This window comes from Prionailurus bengalensis, chromosome E4, assembly GCF_016509475.1.
Source record: "Prionailurus bengalensis isolate Pbe53 chromosome E4, Fcat_Pben_1.1_paternal_pri, whole genome shotgun sequence".
In the NCBI taxonomy this organism is placed as follows: Eukaryota; Metazoa; Chordata; class Mammalia; order Carnivora; family Felidae; genus Prionailurus; species Prionailurus bengalensis.
In genome coordinates this window covers 16,525,382-16,550,531 of record NC_057360.1, presented here as the reverse complement: position 1 = coordinate 16,550,531, position 25,150 = coordinate 16,525,382, and the positions used below count along the sequence as shown (strand labels likewise).

General features: G+C 42.1%; 1 protein-coding gene across 8 annotated transcripts in view; it reads right to left on the bottom strand.

Moving 5' to 3' along the window:
• RABGAP1L (RAB GTPase activating protein 1 like) overlaps positions 1-25,150 on the bottom strand; it is a 758,000-nt gene that overhangs the window by 193,756 nt on the left and 539,094 nt on the right. For all 8 annotated transcript variants that reach the window (XM_043568487.1, XM_043568490.1, XM_043568491.1 and 5 more), the window contains one exon: positions 21,041-21,082. In XM_043568487.1, coding sequence (XP_043424422.1) covers positions 21,041-21,082 — 42 coding nt within the window. The remainder of the gene's footprint in view (positions 1-21,040; positions 21,083-25,150) is intronic.

Sequence of the window (25,150 nt, the reverse complement as noted above, 5' to 3'; positions counted from 1 at the left end):
CCTGTGTTATGTAAAGAGTTTTGTTTGTCAGGACATCTTTGTTGCATTCAGTTTATCTCCAAGTGCCCCAGTTTCTCTTTATGATCTTTAAAGTTAAAGTGCATACCTTATGCTAAGTGAAATGAGCCAGTTACAAAAGGGCAAATAATGTATGATTCTACTTACAGGAGGTACCTAAACTAAAGCAGTCAAATTCATAGAGACAGAGAGTAGAATGGTGGCCACTAAGAATTGGGGCTAGGGGAAATGGCTCATACTTGTTTAATGGACTCAAAATTACAATGTGGGGAAGTTGAAAAAACTCTGGAGATGGTTGGTAGTGATATCTGTATAATACTGGATGTCACTGACCTATATGCTTAGAAACAGCTAAAATGATAGCTTTTTTAAAAGTTTGTTTATTTTGAGAAAGAGTGAGCAGGAGAGGTGGTGGGAAGAGAGAGAATCCCAAGTAGGTTCCGCACTGTCAGCACAGAGCCTAGTGTGGAGCTGGAACTCATGAACTGTGAGATCATGACCTGAACAGAAATGAAGAGTTGACACTTAACTGCCTGAGCCACCCAGGCACCCCTAAAATGATAACTTTTATGTTATGTATATTTTCTCTAATTTAAAAAAAGGGGGGGGGAATTAAAGGTCATGAAAGTTAGTTTAGAAGTACTTAGCATAGCACCAGAAACATTTTAGGTGTACCACAAATGATAGGTGTGTGCCATTAATTTTATTTATTATTTTTTAAATGCATTTGAGAGTGTATCACAAATGGTAAATGCTACACAATTACATAGTTATTGGTGATAGTTGTCAGATTTTTAAAATATAAATCCAACATATTACTCGGGAAACACCCGGTAAGAATAATGGTAGTACAGAGATGTGTGCACTATCCACACATCTTCTCACACTCTCTCTCTCTCTCTCTCTCACACACACACTAATATGTCACTAATTTAGAACAAATGAGTTGTTCAGATTCAAAGATCATACTAAAGGGGCTTTTAAGTAGGACTGTAAACCATTTGCTGGTATTCATTTAGAACTATAACAGACTGAATATTCTTTTCCTCCTAATTTTATTATATTGCTCTGCAAACTCTTCCTTGTAAGAGACACAAAGATAAATTTCAGTCAAGCATTTACACAATTAAGCTAATTATAAGATGATTCTTCTGTATTCATAAAGGACCGAGATGGCTGTATTTGGCACATAGGGTGTGTGTACATACATACATATACACACATAAATACATACATACACACAGCATAGACTGACAGCCAAGAAAACAAAAATTTAGAGCTTTAGAAACCATATTTTTCTGTCCCTTTATTTCATACATGAAAAAATTAAGGGTTAGAAGGTTAGATGATTTGATGAAAATCCCACAGTAAACTGGTGGCAGAAATGTGGTTAAAGCCCCTCCAGAGACTCTTTCCATGCACCTCCCCTTTCCACGCACCCCCTCCGACGCAGCCTAGCAAAGGCCCTACCTCGGCCATTCCTCCTCGTGCCTCTTCCACATGCTGTTTACTCTGCCTGTAATGCCCTCCACTAAGTTTAGCTGCCATCTTTGTAAATCTTTCCTGGTTCTCCCAGAATGGATTTGGCACCTCGCCTCTGGGTGCTGAAGCTCCTTTTACAGCCCCGGAACAATCACACCGAATCGTACTTTCCTCCATTAGACTCCCAAAAACCGGAGGATCCAGACTGTCCCCTCTGCCAGATGCCAAACCTGGGCTACGACCTGCCAACTACAGGCACTCATTGACTGCTGGACAAGAGGACTAACCAACCACCATGGGCTTCTCCAAAGGGAGGCAGGAAAGCTGGGCTCAAGGACCAAGGTGGGACATTAACTTTGAAATGAAGACAGAACATGTCTCAGAAAAGCTTGAGAGAAAGAGAGAAAAGCTTCAGTGAGTTTGTGCTAAAATTACCTAATTTTCTCACAGAAATAGGACAAGGGAGACACTGGATGATATTGCTCTTATCTCTGTCAAGTGACCTCATATTTCTTAGGGTACATTAAGTTCACACAAATTACTGACAATGTGGACATGGCACGTTCTGTCAACTGTCCTCCTGTCCTGGCCTTGTGGATTGTTTCGTGAGAAGTCAATCAGAGATCACTTCAACAAACTTAAGATGTTATATAATACATGCATAATACCATGACGATATACTTTTTTTTTTTCTAATGTAGACCCCTAATCCTATAACACATTATTTCTGGAACTTTAAAATTCCTTGAGTATCTTGCACCCTGAATTGCATGGGTTGTTTTAGCATTTACTAGATGGCACCTTAAAACTACACTATTATCAAGCCAGATACACACTGGAGAACAGTTAAGAAGAAACTAAACACTCAAACAACAAGTTATGTCTGAGGGAGAAAACAGGATTAATTGGAACTGGCAAGAACTGAGTGCTGGAGGGTCCTCTTCTACTCTTCCACAGGAGTAGTGTTTTACTGCCACCTACAGGACAACAGTCGTTCCTTCACGGGAATTACAAAACTACTTCCATCTGCGAAAATCATTACAGGTCCAAAAGAAGGTTTACAGGTTGCTTCATTTCTGCTTTTTAACCAGGTCTTTAGACTTCTGATTTCATAACCAGGATGGCAGTTACAGAAACAAAAATTCCAATTTCAGCCCTTCCCTATGTCACCATGTTCAAACACAGAAACAAGAACCTCTAACTCACGTTGGTGAATCAAAGACTAGGGAGAACTGAAATCCAGTTTCCATTTTCAAGATATGTTCCTCTTCACTTCTTGGTCTTTAACCCAGGATGGGAGAGAGCCCCTGGAACATAAATTGTTCCTACTTCCCAATACCAGCAGAAAGGGAAGGGGAAATTGTACTTTGAAAGGTCAAAGGAATATTTAATCAGCATGGTGCTAGTAACAACTGATGTTTTACTCTCTCAAATAAACAAGCCCCACTTTGGGAATTCTTCTGTTTTTATTTTTATTTATTTTTTTTTTTTTAAAATTTTTTTTTCAACGTTTATTTATTTTTGGGACAGAGAGAGACAGAGCATGAACGGGGGAGGGGCAGAGAGAGAGGGAGACACAGAATCGGAAATAGGCTCCAGGCTCTGAGCCATCAGCCCAGAGCCCGACGCGGGGCTCGAACTCAGGGACCGCGAGATCGTGACCTGGCTGAAGTCGGACGCTTAACCGACTGCGCCACCCAGGCGCCCCCTTTATTTTTATTTTTTAATTATGCCTTTTGTCTCCATTCTTCTGCTGATTTAGAGATACTAATACTGGATGAGTTATGCCTTATAAATTAAGTTTTATGGTTTGAGGAGCCCTTGGTAATCCCATATGAATTAGCTAAATCACAATCCACACCCCGACTCAGGTGGCTCTTTTACCTCTTTCCAAGGAGCCCCCTATACTTGACTTCTCAGGAACCTACCCTAATTCTTACCTTGCAGGCCCTATTGAGCACCTCTACAATCCTAAAAATGAGGGGGCACTGGGAAGGAGGAGCATAGAGACAACACAGACAAAATAGGAACTGTTAACAATAAACATGAGGACTATTCATTTTCTAATTGTGACTGTGAATGCCTGTTCTCATTGCACTTTCTCTTCTTCCCCTTCTTGTTGGTCCCTCCATTGGATAATTTACTTTTGGATGTTTGATCACAGTGTGGTAGATGCTTAGCTGCACTTTGGGATCACCTGGTTGCTTTGTTTTGTTTTAATACTGATGCTTGAGTCCCACCTAGATGTTCAAATAAAACTGGTCTGAGGTAAAACTCAGAATCAGAAAAATTTTAAAGCTGATTCTAATATATAAGTGAAATGATGTACAGTTAAGGCTGAGAATCCCTGCTCTAAGCAACACATGAGTATTCCTACCCTTTTGGTTCTGTAACTGCCTAGTCAGCTCTTGGGGATGGGGGATGGGTGTGAGGAGACATTCAGGAATCCCAGGAATCCTAGAATTTAGAGGATTCTTGGTACACTAATGATTAAGAATCACTTTGAATTCTATTGCTGTAAGGACTTATGGTATTGTGACACAAGTAAAATAAATTGGGACAGTCTCTTTGTAGATTGGCAGGCAGATTTTTTTTTTTTTTGAGGAAGGAGGAGGGAAGTGAGAGGAAGATACTTTATTTGCTCATATACATTAGAGGACTGTCAGACACTTTAAACAACTTAAGGAAAGGAACTAAATATCGACTGTGTATCCTAATCGTTAAGCACAGTGGCTGGCTCATAACCGGTGCTCAAAAGTCATTTGCTGAATGAGCACATAAATGCACAATGTTATTAGTATACAGTGCATTTCATGGGTCCTCAGAGAATTTAGAATAGAGGATAGTAGATGAGTTGATGGATAGCATGCGAAAATTACAAAATGATAGCGTTATTAAATGTGAAAAAAGAAGAAAGCCTAAAAAGAAATGATGGGAGGTTATTTTAGCCACAGAAGGGGCGCTGAACAAGGAAACAGGAAGCAGGATGGGGCACACAGAGCATGGCTTCTGAGAGAGCTTTTGGCCCACTGACAGCAGGGTGAGCTGGAAAGGTCTGATGGGGGTCAAAATAAGGAACACAAAATGCTATTTCTCCTGTAGAATTCCAGACAGATTTCTGGAAGGAAGATGCAGTGATAAAAAAAAAAAAAAATCCAGGCCTGTAGTAATAGGCTATTGATATGATTGTTTAGTTAAGGAAAGAGATAGTACAGTTTTAAGCCTTTAGATTCTATTTGAAATATGAATCAGAATCACACAAGCTGAAGAGGAAAAAAAGAAAAAAGTAAATACTACAATATAAATGTATTTCTTATTTCTCATGTAATGTGAATTTTTTTCTTTCTAAAAGCTGAACACTGAAGAAAATGGAGTAGGCAGGGATAAATCAATAATCTCTGAGATAAAAATTTCAACATCAAGCAAGTAGATAACATAAGCTCAGACACACACAAAGATTCTTTTAGAAATACTAAAGCCTACCAAAAAAGTCAGTTATATTTCAATAAAGCTGCCAAAGGGAAAAAAAAACACTGGAGTTTCCTGTAAGTCTATTCTGAATCACAGTGATGACAGAAACATTACACGTGTGAGTACAATGGAGGTTTCCCCAAAATAAGCGGAAAGGCTTCACTACTCCTGATACGTGGCTATTGTCATCCTGACCTTTAGGAAGTAATTCACTCATCATTCTAATATGGCCAAATTATTACCACACGTGGTAGCAAAAGGTGGTGGTGACAGCAGTGGTAGTGGTAATCCAGAAATGGGGCTCTAAGGAACAAAACTTTTCTGAAGGAAAGTAAATGAGATCAAGAACAAGACAAGGATTTTGCTCTTGCCATTTTTTATTCAACAATGTGCTGGAAGGTCTATCCAGGGCAACGGGCAAGAAAAAGGAAAAGGCACCCAGATTGGAAAAGAAGTACTTATAGATGACATCATATATATATATATATATGATATATATATGTGTTATATATATCATATATATATGTTTTATATAAATGTTATATATATCATATATATATGTTTTATATATGTTATATATCATATATTATATATATGTTTTATATATGTTATATATATCATATATATGTTTTATATATATGTTTTATATATATATATATAAACAGCTCACACACACACACACACACACACACACACACATATCAAAGCTAAAACTGACTTCAGCAAGGTTTCAGGATACAAGATAAATATAGAAAAATCACCATAATTTTAGATAATAGTAATGAAGAATCTAAAATGAAATTAAGAAAACAATTCAATTTACATTGCATCAAACAGAATACTTAGAAATATATTTAACAAAAAGAAGCACAAGACTTTTGTACACTGAAAACTACAAAACATTGTTTCAAGAAATTACAGGGGCACCTGGGTGGCTCAGTTAAGTGTTGGACTTCGGCTCTGGTGATGATCTCATGGTTTGTGGGTTTGAGCCCTGCGTCGAGCTCTGTACTGACAGCTCGGAGCCTGGAGCCTGCTTCAGATTCTGTGTCTCCCTCTCTTTCTCTGCCCCACCCCCACTTGCTCTCTGTCTCTCTCTGTTTCTCAAAAATGAATAAACCTAAAAAAAGGAAATTAAAGAAAACCTAAATAAATGGAAAAATATCCTGTGTTCATGAAATATCCTTTGTTCATGAACAAATGGATTCTAAAATTTATGTAAGACATGCAATGGGACCACAACAGCCAAACAATCTTGAAAAAAAAACAAAACAAAGTTGGAGGACTCCCACTTCCTGATCTCAAAACTTAACTATAAAATTATAGTACTCAAGACAGTGTGGTACTGGCATGAGGACAGACAAAAATCAATGGAATAGAGTCAAGAAATAAAACCATGTGTCGATAGTCAACTGATTTTTGACAAGGATGCCAAGATCATTCAATTCAATGGGAAGAGAATAGTCTTTTCAACAAATGTAATCAGGAGTGTTGTGACAAAGAACCATAGACTGAGTGGCTTAAGTAGCAAAATTTTCCACGATTCTGGAGGCTAGAAGTCCAATGTGTCAGCATAGTTGGTGTCTTCTGAGGCCTCTCTCCTTGACTTGTAGATGGCTGTCTTCTCCCTGAGTGTTCACATGGTTGTCCCTCTGTGTACAACTATGTCCTAACCTCCTCTCCCTACCGGGACACTAGTCCTACTGGATTAGGGTCCACCCTAATCACCTCGTTCTAACTTCATTACCTCTTTAAAGACTCTATCTCCAAATACAGTCATCGTCTCAGGCACTGGGGGTTAAGATTTCACCACATGAATTATTTGGTGGGGGAGGATGACCGTAATACTGTATCTTGGCTCCATATACAGAAACAAATTCAAAATGGACCAAAGACCCGAATGTAAGAGTTGCAATGATAAAAACCTTAGATGAAGAAATTTTGGGCAGTTGAGAAGATGGAGGAGTAGGAGGATCCTGAACTCATCCCATCCCACATTTTCAACTGGGTATCACTCAAAGTGATAAACTGGAGAGTGATCCAAAGACTGGGAGAATAAATAAACTCTATGACCAAATAAAAAGAAGGGGCTGTGTGGTAGGGTCCCCTCCCTAAGGAGAGAGGGAAAAAAAGGGAGCGAAAACTTCAAGGTAACCTGGCTATATGCCTACATGACAACATCCCTCATGACCTTGTAAACGGAGGTGACTTGATCAGACTGCATGTTTATGTGTGTTACCGTATATGGGAGACAAAGAAACAGAAAATTAAAAAAAAAAAAAAAACATGCCATGTGAAGTTGGGTGCTCAGTTGTTTGGGTATGAACCCGACTGAGCAGTGCCGGCAGGAATAAAAGTTGCTTCCTGGAAATTAAAAGCCTTGGTGTTACAACTCTGTGCAAGAATCCTGCTACATTGCTTGGGGACTCTTCTGAGATTCGGAGATGGTGCGCTTCCACCTCCTTTGCCACCAAGGTACGAGCCTTGGAGTGCCAGGAAAAGCAACCTTGCCTGGTGCCAGTGAACTACTTGATCCATAGGAGATTAGTCTGTCCCAGTGAGCTGGGGGCAAGGGCCCCATGTGTGTTAATGGAACCCTTAAGGCCCAGGAACCAGCGTAAGGAGTGCCACCCATCAGACTGGTAAGAACCGAGGTTCGTTTTGGCAGACCTGCCCCTAAGAGGCAGAAGAGGAACCTGATCACCTCCCAGAATTGCCCTAGTAATTTCACAAGGGACGAGGAATGAAGCTGCAACTCTAAGGCGCTGAATGTAGGGCGTTGGGCTGGAGTCATGTGAATGAGATGGGCAACAGGAAGGTTCTGACCTGACCAAGGGCCAAAGCAAGTGTTGAGTCCCAATCCCCGGTTCTGTGGTGACCTCATATGGCTTAAGGTGGTGTCAGACTTCCTTGGGAGTCTGACCTGGGTCAGGGATTGAAACTGAACCCGCCAAAGCTAAGAGGCGCCTGGAATATCTCCAAGAGGTGAGTGGCTGGAAACGGGCAAAGTGAGTGTATGTCCTCTCCAAACTAGTCCCCCCCCCATCCTTCCTTTGTTTTCCCCCTCATGTGCGTGAAAGTCCTCTGTTAGGGGGAGGAAATGGGTGGAAAGCAGAGTAAACCGACTCCCCTAGAGTGTATGTTGAGAAATTTCAAAAAAGGGATATTCAGGAAATTATGGTGTGAAATTAACTCCTGAAAAGCTCCAGACATTCTGTGAAATTGGCCATCATTTGGGGTGGGCTGGCCCTCTGAGGGCTCACTTGACAAGGAACTAGTTGGCCGAGTGTTCAGGGTCATTGCAGGGGACCCAGGCCACCCTGACCAATTTCCTTATATTGACTGTTGGCAAGACCTGGTCCTATCCTGGCCTCCTTGGTTAAAAGTCTACATTGAAGAGAGCCGTAAGTTATGACGGCTTCCTCCAAATACTAGCCAGAAATTAAAAAGCCCATACTGTCGGGAAAACCTGAAGAAACCCCACCACCATATGACCCACTGTACCCCTCACTGCCACCTGTGCCCCCAGCAGCCCTAACTGCAGAAATCTCATCAGAGTCTGCCCCCAGCCCCAAGGCCTCACCATCCCTAGCACCACCGGCCTCCCCGAATGTGACAGACACCCCAGGACTGGCCTCCCGAAATGTGACTGACTCCCCCGGACCACCAGTCTGACCCCACATATGCCTCCTGAATGACAACTAAAGGATCAGGCCAGCAGAGGCAGCCCCTCTCTGCAGCCACACTGGAGAGCCCTACAGATGTCACTGAGGGCAACCAGGGGACCCATCTATTATGATCAGGAAGGCCAGATCCAAGGAGGCCAACGTGTTTTTATGTGCCAACCCTTTACCACTATGGACCTCCTGAATTGGAAGCACCATACCACCTCCTACACGGAGAAGCCCTAGGCTGCGGTTGACCTAATGCAGTTCAAACCCACAAACCTACCTGGACGGACTGCTGCCAACTTCTTCTGATCCTCTTCAGTACAGAGGAGCATTGTCGAGTTACTCAGGCAGCCTTAAAATGCTTAGAGGAAAATGCCCCCCGGCTGGGACACTAGACCCTCAGACCTATGCTCGGGCTCACTTCCCTGGGGAGGACCCCAAATGGGACCCAAATGACTCAAGTATAGGTGGAGGGTTTGCAAGGACTGAATGATATCAAGAAGCCCTTCTAAATGGCATAAAGAAAGAGGAGGGGGAAGGCCATAAAATATGAGTAAAACATCAGAAGTGCTCCAAGGACCCAAGGAAAGCCTGAGCCAATTTTATGAGAGATTGTGTGAGGCATTTCGTCTCTACATTCCCTTTGATCCGGAAGCACCCGCCAACCAGCAGATGATTAATGCAGCTTTGGTAGGTCAGGCCCAGGGAGACACTCAGCACAAGCTGCAAAAACTAGATTTCACTGGCATGAATACCAGTCAGTTGCTAGAAGTATCAACCCAGGTGTTTGTTGACCGTGATCAGGCGGCACGGAAGGAAGAACGCCAAAGGATGCAAAAATAGGCAGATCTGTTAGCTGCCCCTTGCCGGAGCAGTCGAAACACCCCCGGAAGAGGGCCCTGCAGGAAAAGGGCCAAGGCCAGAAAGGGGAGCGGCAGGGAGGAGGGTCAAAAATAGGCCAAAAATAGGATGGAATCAGTGTGCTTTCTGCCGTCAGGAGGGCCACTGGAAAAGTCAATGTCCCCAGAGGCCAGACAATTCTCAGCAAGGTTCCAAGCAGAAAAAAAGAGGCCATGTGGTCCAGGGCAGGTTACCAACCGGCCCCACAGTCTCATGGGGCCCCCAAAAACAATTTTGTGGGGCTAGCCACCATGGAGAACTACGAAGAGGACTAGGACAGACCGGGGTCTATTTAGTTCGGCCCCCAGGAGCCCACGGTCTGAATGAATGTGGGGGGCCGACCCACTGACTTTACGGTAGATACTACAGCAGAACACTCAGTAGTGACCTGACCCGTGGGCCCCCTCTCACAGACACAAGCACCATCATGGGGGCCACAGGCAGTCAGACACAATGCCCCTTCTTCTTGCCTCAGCGATGCAATTTAGGTGGCCATGAAGTCATCCATGAATTCCTGTACTTCCCTGACTGCCCTGTGGCTCTAATGGGCCATGACCTATTGGGAAAGCTGCAGGCCCAGATAACTTTCAGCTCTCGGGGACAGGCTGCTCTGACCCCATGGAAACCAGAAGCAAAGATTATGATTCTCACGATTCCCCAAGGGGAGGAGTGGCGCCTCTATAATCTCAAGGAAAAACCACAGCCAGTGTCTGAGCTTCCCGTTAAGGTCCTAGGGGTGTGGGCTGAAGACGGCCCACCAGGACTGGCCTGAAACATACCCTCTGTGGTTGTAGAATTAAAGCCCAGGGCAGAGCCCAGCCGCCAGAGACAATATTTCATCCCTTACAAGGCACAGGTCGGGATCCAGAAACAGCTGGAGAGACTTTTAAAGTGTGGGATCCTCTGGCCTTGCCAGTCGCCTTGGAACATGCCCCTCTTGCCTGTCCAAAAACCAGGCACAGACAACTACTGGCTGGTTCAGGACCTGCAAACAATAAACCAGGTAACTGTCACCATACACCCAGTGGTCCCAAACCACTATACACTTTTGGGGCTCATTCCTGCTGAAGCCACCTTTTTCACCTGTTTGGACCTTAAGGATGCCTTTTTCTGCATCCGCCTGGCCCCCCGCAAAGCCAATTGACCTTTGCCTTCCAATGGGAGGATCCTGAAAATGGTGACAAGGGCCAATTAACTTGGACCAGGTGGCCTCAGGGGTTCAAACCCACCCCCCCAACAATTTTTGGCAGTGACTTAAAAGCCTTCGTGGTGGATCAATACCACTGTGTCCTGCTTCAGCACAGGGATGACGTGGTGCCAGCTGGGAGGTCCCAGGAGGGCTTCATGGAATAACTCAGCAGCTCCTTACCCTCCTATGGAAAACCGGTTACAAGGTCTTAAGAAAAAAGGCCCAGATCTGTCAGGAAAAGGTGAAGTATCTTGGCTTCCACCTGTATCGGGGTAGCGCAACCCAGGCCAGAGAGGAAGCAGGCTGTTTGCCAGCCCAAAACCTGACGCCAGGTTTGAGAGTTTCTTGGGGCTGTAGGTTTCTGTAGGATCTGCATACCTAACTTTTCAGTCCTGGCAAAACCCCTCTATGACACTACAAAAGGGGGGAGAGAGGGAGCCCCTGATGTGGGAATCAGTACAGCAGAAGGCCTTCGAGGAACTAAAGCAAGCCCTTACTAATGCGCCTGGTTTAGGGCTCCCAGACATGACCAAGCCTTTCTCTCTGTATGTCCATGAGTGCATTGGACTCCCTGGGCCTGACCTAACTCAGATATTGGGGTCATGGCATCGCACGGTGGTATACCTCCCCAAGAAACTTGACTCTGCGGCCCAAAGCTGCCGCCCCCCCGCCTCCTGCCCTGCCGCCTATAGGCACTAGCAGCCACGGCCCTCATAGTGTCTGAGGCTGACAAGTTAACTATGGGACAGGAATTGAGAGTCGAGTGCCACATTCAGTATTGACATTAACGGGATACAAGGGACAGTCCTGGCTAACCAATGCCAGGATGGTCAGATATCAGGGAATGCTATGGGAGAACCCACGCATCCACCTGGAAGTAATGCGGACCCTGAACCCTGCCAACTCTATTGGCTGTTGGGCCAGGCCAGCCAGACCATGACCGTACTGAAGTCATGGAAGAGGTGTTCGCCAGCTGACCAGACTTGAGGGATCAGCCCCTCAGAGACCCTGACACTGAATATTTCACTGATGGTAGCAGTTCTGTAAAAAGGGGAGAACGTCTTGCAGGTTATTCCGTGGTGATACTGAACTCTGTCATTAAAGCAGAGCCCCTGCCGAAGGGGACTTTGGTACAAAAGGCAGATCTAATTGCTCTAACCCGAGCCCTGCAACTGGCGGCAGGGATACGTGTTAATATATACACAGACTCTACATATGCCTTCACCACCCTCCACGTACGTGGGGCCTTATACAAAGGGGAGGGTCTAATAAACTCCGGAGAAAAGGACATAAAATATGGTGAGGAAATCCTTGAACTCTGAGATGCTGTGGGCCCCTAAAAGTGTGGCAGTCATGTATTGCCGGGGACATCAAAGGGGAGACACCATGGCTGCATGGGGAAACCGAAAGGCAGACCAAGAGGCAAAGCTAGCAGCTTCCAAAGGAGTAACAAAATCAGCGGCCTTAACCACCACACTGTTCCGTAACCCACTGACAGAATGGGACCCTAATTACTCACACCATGAAAGTACTTGGTTTAAGACTGAAAATGGAAACTACCTCCCAGGTGGACAGTGGAAATCTGAAGACGGCTGAGTGACAATTCCTGAGGCCCTGGCTCCAGCCTTTGTCAAGCAGTTCCATCAGGAGACTGCTATTGGCCGCACAGCCCCTGAAACAATGTTAGGCCGATATTTCTACATCCCTCGACTCTCCAGCATAGCTCCGGTGGTATGTGAGCAGTGTGAAACCCACACCCGGAATAACCCATGTCAGGGACGCAAGGCTGCTCCTGGGGTGCAGAGTGTCGGGGGAGCCCCATTTGAAAATGTGATGGTGGACTTCACTGAGCTACCCCGGGCTTGGAGCTGTAAATATCTGTTGGTCTTTGTATATACTTTCTCAGGCTGGGTGGAAGCCTTCCCTACTTGCACAGAAAAGGCACATGAAGTAGCCTGACTTCTTCTAAAGGAAATCATCCCACAATCTGGGATCCCCATCACTATGGGTTCAGACAACGGGCCAGCGTTGAAGGCTGAGGTCGTGCAGCTGGTGGCAACAGGGCTAAAGATCACCTGGAAGTTATACTTGACATACCGATCCCAGAGCTCTGGGAAGGCGGGACAAATGAACAGAACCTTGCAGCTACAATTAAGTAAACTGTGCCAAGAAACCCACCTGCACTGGGACCAGGTGTTTCCAATAGCCTTGTTTAGAATCAGATGCAGCCCCCATAAGCAAACAGGGATTTCCCCTTATGAAATCCTTTATGGGTGCCCTTCACCAAGTATTAAGGAGGTAAGGGGGGATTTAAATGATAGGCAATTTAACCCTAAGGCAACAGAGCTCTGGGCTCTACTCTAACTGCCCTACACCTATGGGTTAAAGAGCAATGGCCTGTGAGTCTGCTGCTCACTCCTTTGAGCCAGGAGATGCTGTATGGGTAAAGGAGTGGAATGTTCAACCACTCAAACCCCTTTGGAGGGGCCTGTTCACTGTCATTTTGTTCACCCCTACTGCAGTAAAAGTAGCCGAGGTGGGTCCCTGGATTCACCATAGCAGAGTGAAGCCGGAATCCTGGGACTGGGAGTGCATTCCTGATCCATCCACGCAGTGTAAGGTGACCATACGAAGAAGCAATCTGCAACGCCAGAGACTCCGGCAGGGGCCCACTGCCCTGCATTAGTCACTCCAGAAGCTGACCAATCTATGCACAACAGAAGCTTGAGGAATCGCCGGTCCAGTGAAATAAATAAATTGTCCTTATTTCCTATATCTGCCTTCTTACTGTGATGCACTGTCACCCCTTGTTTCTCACTATTATTGCAACTTTTCCCCCTACTTTTTGCTATTGGATTGGCAGAGGTTGCCCCAGTCAGCTGGAAATGTGGCGAGAGGTTTCTGTTAGCACCCACTTTCACCCACTTATGTGACCCATGTATTCGCATAACCAGGTCAGGCCAAGGAGTCACCTGGACCTTACTGTACCATACCCATTTCTCATGGCAGGGAAGGACCGTGGGGACATGCATACACAATGAGTCCACCTATTCCATCTGCCACCGGGGAAGTCAATACACTTGCTTTAACCCACAATACTCCCCAAATGAAGATTGGTTACAAGTCTGACCTTCTCGGGAGGTGGGGGGAGTCTTGATCAGCTGGACACAAATCACTAACCCCAAGTGTCCGGTGTCAATACTGTTTGATGTATGTGCAGTTATAGCTATTGGCCCCAAAGCCTCTGTCATACGAAAAAAGCGGGCATTTGTCATGGAGAGCCCAAGGACTCTTGATATACCATGTGGAGGCTTAGAGTGGGAATGAAAATACTGACTCAGTAACAAATACACGTGTGAGGAGAACGGTTTATGTAACTATATACCTGAGTTTTTATGCTCCAGTTGGAGCTGTGTTTCATAGGCTACTTGGGAAAAAAAAAAGTCACAACGGCACTCCTTTAGAAGGGGGCTGCTACATCAGGTTGTCAATCAAAAGCCTGTTACCCTGTTAATTTCACCATCATTAACCCAGAAGACTACAAATGGCAATGGGGCACCCGAATTGACATCTGAATCTATGGGCGAGGCAGACCCAAGGACTGTGCTATATTTCAAGATGGTCACTACACCACCCATACGACCACATCCCATCAAGTATTCCACTCCTTCTGTAAGGGAATAAGAAGTAGTCCCCTCCCATTTCAGTCCCAGCAAGGAACTTGTTTCTAGCCCTGGCAGAGACTACAGCCCAGACCCTAAAGATCTCTTCATGCTATGTATGTGGGGGAACCAGCATGGGGGAACAATGGCCATGGGAGGCCAAGGAATTAGATCCCCTCAAGCCTTATAATGGAACAAAATATCCCAGTTCTACTACCGGGGTTTGGCTCCTCAAAACCTCAGTCATTGGGAAGAACTGTCTTGCCCGATGGGGAAAAAATTTCACCATCCCTGTTGGAAACTTAACATGCCTAGGCCAAAGGTTTTATAATTCAACCACCTGGGAAACCCAAGGGTGGGGGTCCCCGGTTCACCTTGAGCCAGACCCTCGCCCTTTGTTTAACTTCTCTCATCTCCAAGAGGACTGGGACAACACTGATGCAGCCATCAAATGGCAGGCCCCAGGTAGACTATACTGGGTATGTGGGAGAACAGCCTATACAGTACTTTCCTTAGGCTGGCCAGGGTCATGAGTGCTGGGGACTATCCATCCATCTTTATTCCTACTCCCACTTGCAAGGGGAGAACATCTGGGAGTTCAAATATATGGAGATAGAGAGGCTCAAAAAAAGTGGCATCCCTTGAAAATTGGCAAATGGAAAGATAATGAATGGCCTCCTGAGCATATAATCCATTATTATGGCCCTGCCACCTGGGCAGAGGGTGGGTCCTGGGGCTACAGCACTCCCATTTACATGCTAAACCACATAGTCAGACTGCAAGCAGTTGTAGAAATTATAACCAATGAAACTGACAGAGCTCTTAATAGTCAAGCAACAAACCAAAATGCGCAATGCCATTTATCAAAATCACTTGGCCTTAGATTACCTGCTTGCTTCTGAGGGAGGTGTTTGTGGAAAATTTAACCTGAGCAACTGCTGCCTACAGATAGATGATGAGGGAAAAGTCATAGAGGGGATCACAGATCAAATGAGGAAGGTTATTCATGTCCAGTCCAGACTTGGAAAGGTGAAAACCCCGGGGAGTTATTTGGGATGGTTTTCAACTCTTGGAGGGATTCAAAACCCTCATAGGAATTATCCTCCTAATTTTGGGAGGGTGCTTGATCTTACCCTGCTTAGCTCCCTTGATTGTGCAGTCTGTCTCCAGTCTCATTGAGGCTATGGTTGAGAGAAAAACAGCCGCTCATGTAATGAGGTTATGGAAATATAAAAAGAAAAGATGCATGGTATGGCCTCAATCTTTTTTGTATTTGTTGAGGCCTATTTTGTGACCTAATATGTGATCTCTTCTGGTGAATATTCCATGTGCACCTGAAAACAATGTATTCTCCTTTTTTAGGATGGAATGTTATGAATCTATCTGTTAAGTCCACTGGGTCCAGTGTGTCATTCAAAGCCACTAGTTTTTGCACATGCACAAGTGAGTGGGGGAGGAGCACAGAGAGAGGGAGATTATCCCAAGCAAGCTCTCCACACTTAGCACGGAGCCTGATGCGGAGCTCCATCTCACCACCATGAGATCACGACCTGAGCTGAAATCAAGAGTCGGACGCTTAACCAACTAAGCCACCCGGGTGCCCTGCATGTTCATTATTTCTTAGTGAAAGAGGTCACTACAACAGTCCAAGTTAAAGGGTGTGGCAGCCTAACTACCAAAGTGGGAAGATTCTAAAAATCCTTAAGAAGTAGAATCAACAGGAGTTGATGACTCAGTAGATGTTGGGGATTAAGAAGAGAAGAGCATTAAGGATAACTTCAGGTTTCTGCTTTGAGCAGCTGGGTAGTACCTTCACTTAGGTGAAGGTTACTGGAGGAGGCACAGGTCTGGGAGGGCATATCAGTTCAGTTTTGGCTTTTAGATTTGATGTGCCTCTGAAACATCCAAACAGAAATGGTAAGTCCAAGCCAAATATTTGGATCTGGGCTAAATATAAAGATGAGAGTGAACATTTATAGATGAAACCAGGGGAATGAACAAGATCAGCAAGGAAGAAGCACCAAGTGTGTTCTTAGAGGCCGGAACCCTGTGGAACTCCCAGTTAATGACTAGAGGGGAGAAAGGACTGAGCAGAAGTAAAATGAGAGGAAGGCGAGAGGGAGATTAAAAAAAAAAAAAAAAAAAAGACAGAAGCCAAGGGAGAGCATTTCAGAAAAAGGGAAGTGTTATGTCTTTATGAGGTTTTGATAACTGTTGAAGATTCAAGGAAGATAAAAATGGAAACAGGTCCACTGATTTTGTTAGTTACTTCATAAAAAAAGCTTCAATAGAATGGTAAGGAAAAAAGACCATAGTGGAGAGGTTGAAAAGCCAAAAACATCAGATATGTTTCAGAACTTTTACATAATATAAAAAGCTCATCTAAGCCAGGCGCATTCTTCTAAAATTTAGCCAGCAGCAACTGGCTTCCCTAAAAAAATAAAAAAATAAATAGATGTTCCCAAATGAAAGAACATTGGACTCTTCAAAACTGCCTGAAGAGCTCTGTTTGTTTATTTACAGTGAAACAAATTGGTATACTGATTACTTTTTCATCTGCTTTTACAACTTGCTTTTGCTGTCCATTAAAGCACATACTTAGAATATGGATAAAATGTACTCTCATATTGCTAGTAGAAAGCAATTTTGCAATATGCATCAAAAATTCAAATGTGATCCAGCACATGTAACAGTCTGACCCAGTAACTACATTCCTCAAAGTTTATCCAAAAGATACCGCATACTAAATAAGTATTCAAAGATGGAAATTTAGGGATGTGTGTCTAACAGGAAAAGTCTAGAAACAACTTAAGCATCCATAAAAATTAAATATAAAATCGATTAAGTAAAATCATGGTATACACAATAAGACACTAATCAGTTATCAAAAAACCTAAGGCAGCTCTATGCACAATAATAGTACCTGGGTGCAGGGTCATACTCACAAGTTTCCAGGCACCAATCATATACTAACTCATTAAACTCTAACAATCCTATGAGAAAGATGTTACTACTATCTCCATTTTAAGGATAGGGAAACTGTAATTTATCTAAGACTGCTAGATAAATTGTGGGAGACGGGATCTGAACTCAAGTAGTCTGGCTCCAGCATCCATGCTTTTAACCACTACATGTCTGTAGTGACAAAGAAGATAGTCATCATATATTATTAAATGAAAAAGAGTCTTGTTCATCAGCAATTTTTGAAAGAAAACAGATGTTCATCCTTTTACATTGTTCTGGATTTACCTCTCAGTTCCCATCATCTTAACTGTAACCCTCAAACCCATGTTAAAAAATCTGTATGTACATATACACATGTATGTATGTAGATAGGTAATGCATGCTTACATATTCATAGACAAAAGCATGGAAGGAAGATCTTACACTGAACTTTTATTATGGTTACCTCTAGGGATGGAATCATGAATGGATTTTCTTTATCTCTATGTTTATATGCACACATAAGACATCAAATGAACCATTGTCTGAATGCAAAGAACCTATTCTGATAAAAAATTCTCAGCCAACATGAACTGGCTAAGATTAATTCTGATCGATCACGTCGAATCTATTATAATGTACTATACGCTGTGATTATTGAACATTTCATATGATAAATTAAATTTGGGGGAATGTATCTAACCTACCTAATGGACACTGCCAATATCCTAAATGATCTGATGATGCTATGTACTATAGTGAATCATTCTTTTAGCTCAAAGCCTTTCTATGAAGACTATTTCTAACCCAAAAGAAAGCAGCTCCCATTCAGAAAGTAGGTGTCTTTAAACCATACTGAGCAACAGAGACCTTCACCTATAATTATGCTGCTTAAAAATATTATAAATTCAGCTTTGCCATTACTAAGCCAAAAGACTTTAGGCAACCTGGGGTCTTGGCTCCCTCAATTATCAGCTGCGGGAGAGAATTATGTAGTTTTCTCTGGTTAACACAATTCACAATTCTCTTACAAATAACACCTGGATATTTAATGTGCTAATGGATAACTTATGTTGCACTCATAAGCACTTTGAACTGTCCCTAAGTTTGTTTTATTTAATATAAACACATATACATTATTTTATATGGCTTCTTAGATTAGAAGCTAAAAGTTAGTCACTGTCATATATGTTTGGGATATTCTTTTTCCAGGTGGAAAAAGATCTGGTCCCGGCAATCAGATCAATTTGGTACACTTCAATTCAGCCTATATATACTGTCTCTAAGACAGCTCCAAGATTCATACAAGGAAGGGATGTAAATATGGGCCACTAGTGGGAAAGCTCTCCTTTTTACCTTCTCTAACTAGGCAAGTTCTCCAAGATGACACTAGATGAACATCCATGTATTGTTACAGAAGATACAAAAACCTTTTTGCCCTGTGGCCAGAGAATGTCCTCTGCACAGGTGACATCAGGTTAACATGGACAAAAATAAATGAAAATAATGCAATCAAACCAAAAGAACCTGCTAATCAGGAAGATAACTGACCAGGCAGATACACTGCTGACACAGAGTATAGGTCAAATACACTTATTGGAGGAAATCCTGGGTTACCCCCAAAAGACAGAGTAAGTGTGTGCTAAGAGCACCAGTAAAGAAAAGTCAGCAAAATAATGAAGAAAGGCATTTTGGGAAAGATACAATATCTGAGGCTTAAAAACAAATTAGACAAGATACGACAAATCATAACTTTGTTGGACTCCCTTACACTTGCTTTACGGCTAAGTATTGTTTGTTGTCTGAATTACATAAAACTTTGACTGCTTGGGCATTCTAAAAGTCTTATCCCAGCCCTATACCGAAAGTTCTTAGGAAGTTTTTGGTTTTGATTTGTCCTAATGACAAAAAACAAATAAAAAAAATTAGAGGTAGAGATCCATGACTTCATTAAAAGACACATGCAAATATGTTTTTGTTATTTTATTAAAAACATTTTTTTAATGTATATTTATTTTTGAGAGAGAGAGTAAGTGAGCAAGTGGAGGGTTAGAAAGAGAGGGAGACAGAGGATCCAAAGTGGGCTTGGTGTGGACAGCAGACAGCCCAACGAGGGGCTTGAACCCATGAACTGTGAGATCACGGCCCAAGCTGAAGTCAGACACTTACCTGACTGAGCCACGCAGGTGCCCCGTTTTTGCTATTTTATTGAAGAAATTTTATTTATTTTTTTTCAACGTTTATTTATTTTTGGGACAGAGAGAGACAGAGCATGAACGGGGGAGGGGCAGAGAGAGAGGGAGACACAGAATCGGAAACAGGCTCCAAGCTCCGAGCCATCAGCCCAGAGCCTGACGCGGGGCTCGAACTCACGGACCGCGAGATCGTGACCTGGCTGAAGTCGGACGCTTAACCGACTGCGCCACCCAGGCGCCCCTTATTGAAGAAATTTTAAATATTTTCCTAACTTCCAAAATAACTTTAGTATAAGAATTGTTCATATCTAAACTCAAAACTCAAAATAACTTTAGTATAAGAATTGTTCGTATCTAAACTCATTATTGAATGAACAATTTAAAGTACAATTTGTGAACTTCACAAAAAACAGATGTTTAACAGAATAGGAGGTGAGGAGAGTACCCCACTTCTTGATGTACACAAAACCCATATTATGTCACGTCTTTGTTTTGGGTCAAGGTATTAAGTACGGAAATAAAATATCCAGTGGCTCTCTGAAGACTTCAAGTCATTATCTTTTGGAAAACTTGGAAGAATGATGGGGAAGCTAGAAACAAATTCTGAGTTACCCTGTGAATATAACTGTAATCACAATAATGACAGCTAACATTTATTAGGCAATAAAATGTTCTAGACACTATATTAAGGATTTTTATATATCATCATATTTAATTCTTACAATAATCCCATAAATTAGTGTCTATTATTATCTCAAAACTCAGGGTCTGAGCACTTACAGCATTTTGCCCAAGGTCGTACACCAGAGCTGAAATTAGATCCAAATCTGTCCAAGTCCAGAGTCTGGAATTTTAACAACTATGTTTTATGGGGAAAGGGTGAGTCTGCATTTTTTTTTTTAATAAATAAGGCAATTTTTGCCTTTAGTAACAGAATGTCATCTCTGACTGAAGGACAAAAACTGACTGGATTACTTTCAGCAACTCTGCAGCAAATGTCTTGCTATTACCACACTGTTAAAGCTGCACGGATATGTTGATATAAAATCCAACAAGGTAATTATAATTGAATTCTAAAGTGCTTATAAGTTTCTAGCTCTCAGAGAAAGAAGTGCAAATTGAAATGTAGCAGTTTCTTTTTTAGTCAGTATATTATAAAAGCTTGCTAATAACTCAATTCTATGTTTAGGTACCTCCAGGGATGTTATCATGGTAAGAAATATTTTAAGAAAAAGGCTGGCATCATTTTGACAGAAAACAGGTTTTAAATTTTTCTCTTACATCATCCAACTCATATGAATGAAAACAACTTTATATGTTACTGGAAGGAGTGCTAGGATAGTAAAATTAAATAGATTATAAGAAAAACAAAGACACAAACTCTAAATAAACAACAAAGGAGAGAATCAGAGTTCCTCACAAAAGTCTTCTGTTGTGTTCAAGAATCTAGAATGAGTCAAAGGCTGTACATTTGAATTATGCCCAATTTAAAGATAAAAACACACTTACCTTTAGGAGAGCCAAGGCTACATGAAAGATAATATTCAAACCCTGAAATAGAAAAAGAGAGTCCAAATCAATACTGCCACATCTACCACTATTTTATTAAGTTTCCCCAAGACTTCCATACATCTCTAATAAAATCCCTAATTGCTTTTATCTTCACATACAATAATAATTAAACAATGAGATTTTTTTTTGAAAGGTATTTTCCTTCTCTGAGAGGTTTACTGCACATTTTTGGTGCCATTTAATTAACATTCACATAAAATTGTTATTTTCACAGTAAATTATTTTCCTTCAATCCTTCAATAAATTATTCAATACATTATTTTTCCTTCAATTTCTGGATTATCTGCATGGGTCTAAGGCTTGTGAAAGTCAAGTTCTTTGATCAAGATGGCAGTGATGCAGAAGTCTAAACTTATTCCACGGAATTCCTAAGTCCCAGTATATACATCTTGGTGAGGTAAAAGGCCAGCAGCAGACAAAACAAAACAAAACAATGTTGCTGATAACTGGGACGGGTTGTATGGGAGGAGCTGTAAGCATCTCACTGGATTTCCACCACTGTTCTTATTGCTTTAGTTCTTGTTTGCTTTCAAGTAGTATTCGTGCAACTAGAGGTGTAATTAGGGGCTATCTGCTAGACTTCCTTTTCCTTTTTTCCCCCCTGAAACCCAAAGCAACATCTCTTTAGGAAGAAACAAATTAAACACCTCGTTAAGAAGTCTTACTGGAGCTGAATTCTGAGCTCTGAGCTCAGCCCAGGGGCTCTGAAGTGATGTTGAGATGTTAAATTCAAAAATACAGGACATCTTAAATGCTCAAGATGACAATCAGAAACAAAGTTGCCATGAAATATGCCATTTCCTCCCATGGAAGTCACCATACAGGAGAAGAAAGATCTTTCAGGTATGAGTTGACATCTCCCATGAGTCCAGGGTCTGTCTTTGTGCCTTCATCTTGGTCACAAATACAGTCTATCTGCCTTTTAGATATGGCATTGTACCAGATGTGTTACACAAAGAACTACTATACCAGGTGTATTATGCAAAGAACTTTTTTTTTAAAGTTTATTTATTCATTTGAGAGAGAGAGAGCGAGAGAGAGAGATGCACAGAGAGAGAGGGAGAGACAGAATCCCAAGCAGGCTCTGCACTGTCAGCACAGAGCCTGTCATGGGGCTTGACCTCACGAATGATGAGATCATGGCCTGGGCCAGAACCAAGAGTCTGACAATTCACCCTACTGAGCCACCCCGGTACCCCTACACAAAGAACTTCTAATAAACCATCCTTTTCCTATCTCCAAAATCAGAAGCGAGGATTAAAACTAGATACTTAGAGCGAATCCCTATTATAATTTGCTTAACTTTCATAGGGAACTACCCAAAATATGATTTAATGGTATAAGGGGTGAATGATTAATACGAAATATTTGGTTCGAGGTCTGGGGTTTACTCTGTTAATTCTTTAAGAACTAAAAGCAGCAGGAAGTATAACCAGGCCAGAAGACAAAAGCAAATCATCACAGTTCATTATCACACCAAGCAATGATTCTGGACTTGATCACAATTTATCAATTAGAAAAAAGGAGACTATTGTAGATCAAAAAACCTGGGTTATAATGAAGCAAAATTTGCTTTCCTAATCGAAATTTGTTTTTTAATCTCTTAAAAAAATTTTAATATAATTTATTGTCAAATTGGCTTACATACAACACCCAGTGCTCATCCCAACAAGTGCCCTCCTCCATGCCCATCACCCATTTTCCCCTCTCCCCCACCCCCATCAACCCTCAGTTTGTTCTCTGTATTTAAGAGTCTCTTATGGTTTGTCTCCTTCCCTCTCTGTTTGTAACTTTTTTCCCCCTTCGCTACCCCATGGTCTTCTGTTAAGTTTCTCAAGATCCACATGTGAGTGAAAACATATGGTATCTCTCTCTGCCTGACTTATTTCACTTAACATAACACCCTCCAGTTCCATCCACGTTGCTGCAAATGGCAGGATTTCATTCCTTCTCATTGCCAAGCAGTATTCCATTGTATATACGTAAATCTGGGCCCTCACCCATTAACTGCTGTGCGCTGTTGCCAAAACGCACAGGCCAAGCCTGCTGCCCTGCTCTTTCCCCTCCACCCCACATCACAGCTGCTCGCCAGTGGTGAATTCTCACAACCCCAGTGCTTATCAGCCTGCTGTAGGACTAAGTCCACTATGTCTCTGGATCTTGTTCTCCTAGTCACTGCTTAAAATGTAAGCCCCTCTTGTCTCCAGTTCTCTAATCCTTATAATGCTCTGGTTTTTTCCTCCTAAGTTGGTCTCCCACCCCTCCTCTCCCTCCCAAATCCCTTCAGGGTACACTTTGGAGACTCCACATTCAACCGACTTTGCTATATTCTCAACCCCCTTGCTTTCACAGGAATAGTGAAATCTCACAGATTCTCATAACAACCTGTATTATGATTCTCACTTTTCAGAATGTGAACTTGACTAGCCTAAGCTTATATATGGATTTAGTAGAAGCCCACGATCATCCCCCGCCTCTTAATGTCTAGTTTAAGGGCATTTTTACCACTCTGTGCTGGCATGACATACATAATACGTGCTTATTTGAGGACCAGAGGACTAAACTATACTAGCTATCCTAAAATTGCTGAGATTTATTCTTCTCCCAAGGGACCCAAGTAGAGCAATTTATTATCTCAAAGTCAAACTACTGGATAATAACTGAGCTGTGAAAAACACCAAGAACTTAGACATTTTTTAAAAAAAAGTTAAAGACCTCTAGAGAGCCAAAACAGCTCTAACACCACAAAAATTTATTCAAATTTTTATTTCATATGCACTTTGAATTTGTTTGGTGATACGACTGTAGAGTTTATGGGTATCAGAAGTAGCCAGCTAAAGGACAAAGTGCATGGTAGATGGGATTAGAGACAAATAGCCTATAGAGACAGGTGTCAAAATTAAAATATTAGATCTTACAGAAATACAAGATACGTTTTTAAAAAAAACTATTCAAATGTATAGTTGTCTGGGCCCATTTAGTGGAACCAATAATCCTACAGTTTACCTTAGATCATGATGATAATCCGATAGTATTAATGAATGCTTCCATGTTCAAAATATTGTACTTAAGAAGGAAGCATAGCATGTGTTTAAATGAAAAGTAAGTAATGTTTAGTTTGGGAAACTAAAGCGGTCCCTTTCAGTTACCAGAAACAATTTATATAGGGAAACTCTCTAAACCAGTTTAAGGTACTCCTGCATCTGCCATCCATAAAACATCCATAAAACAGACAGAAGTAAACACTTCACAAGCCTTAAACTAAAGTAGAAGAGTGTGGTCACACTGTGCAAACAGGATACAGCATTTGGTCAGTTTAAAATTACAGCACCACATATAGGTTGGCTTTGAGATGACAATGTCAGGGCAAGCTTTGGTCCTCAGACTTGGAGCCAACAATAAAGTGAATTATAAGGAAACAACCCTTCACTTTACCAAGCTACCACGAACGAAATCCCCTGTTGTTACTTAACTGTCCACCCACTCTTACATGATTCAATCTTTGACTAATTGAGCTGAAATCTATTTTTTGAAATACACTTTAAAAAGAGAAAGATGTCCTATATTTTCAAGATGCCTCTCCTTTTCAGGAATATGTGATCTGTAGCAATTTTTTAGGTACTGAGGGGTAAATAAGTGGTCCTAATAGGGCTCAAACAGTAAAACATTTGGAGAACAATGAAGAGTAAAAATAACGAATAAATGTGTTGTTGTGGCTACCTCTCATTTATGATACAAGGTCTAACTCCAAGTTCAATATAATAAATAAGGGCCAACATCCACATATTATCTATGTGCCAAGAGCTGAATTAATCACAATGAAAACATGCCCTTATTTCATCCCACAAACCTCAATTCCATTTTAATTCCATCCAAATGAAGATTTAGAGAAATCAAAGTAAGTTTCCCAAGGTCACACAGCTAATAGGTGGATTTTAAACTAAGCAGTGTAATTCTAGAAGTTGTTCTCTTAACCACCAAGTTAGAGAAGATGGCCCAATAAATAAGTGAATGGATGAATATATCCTTTAGTTGGGGGTTTTCAAT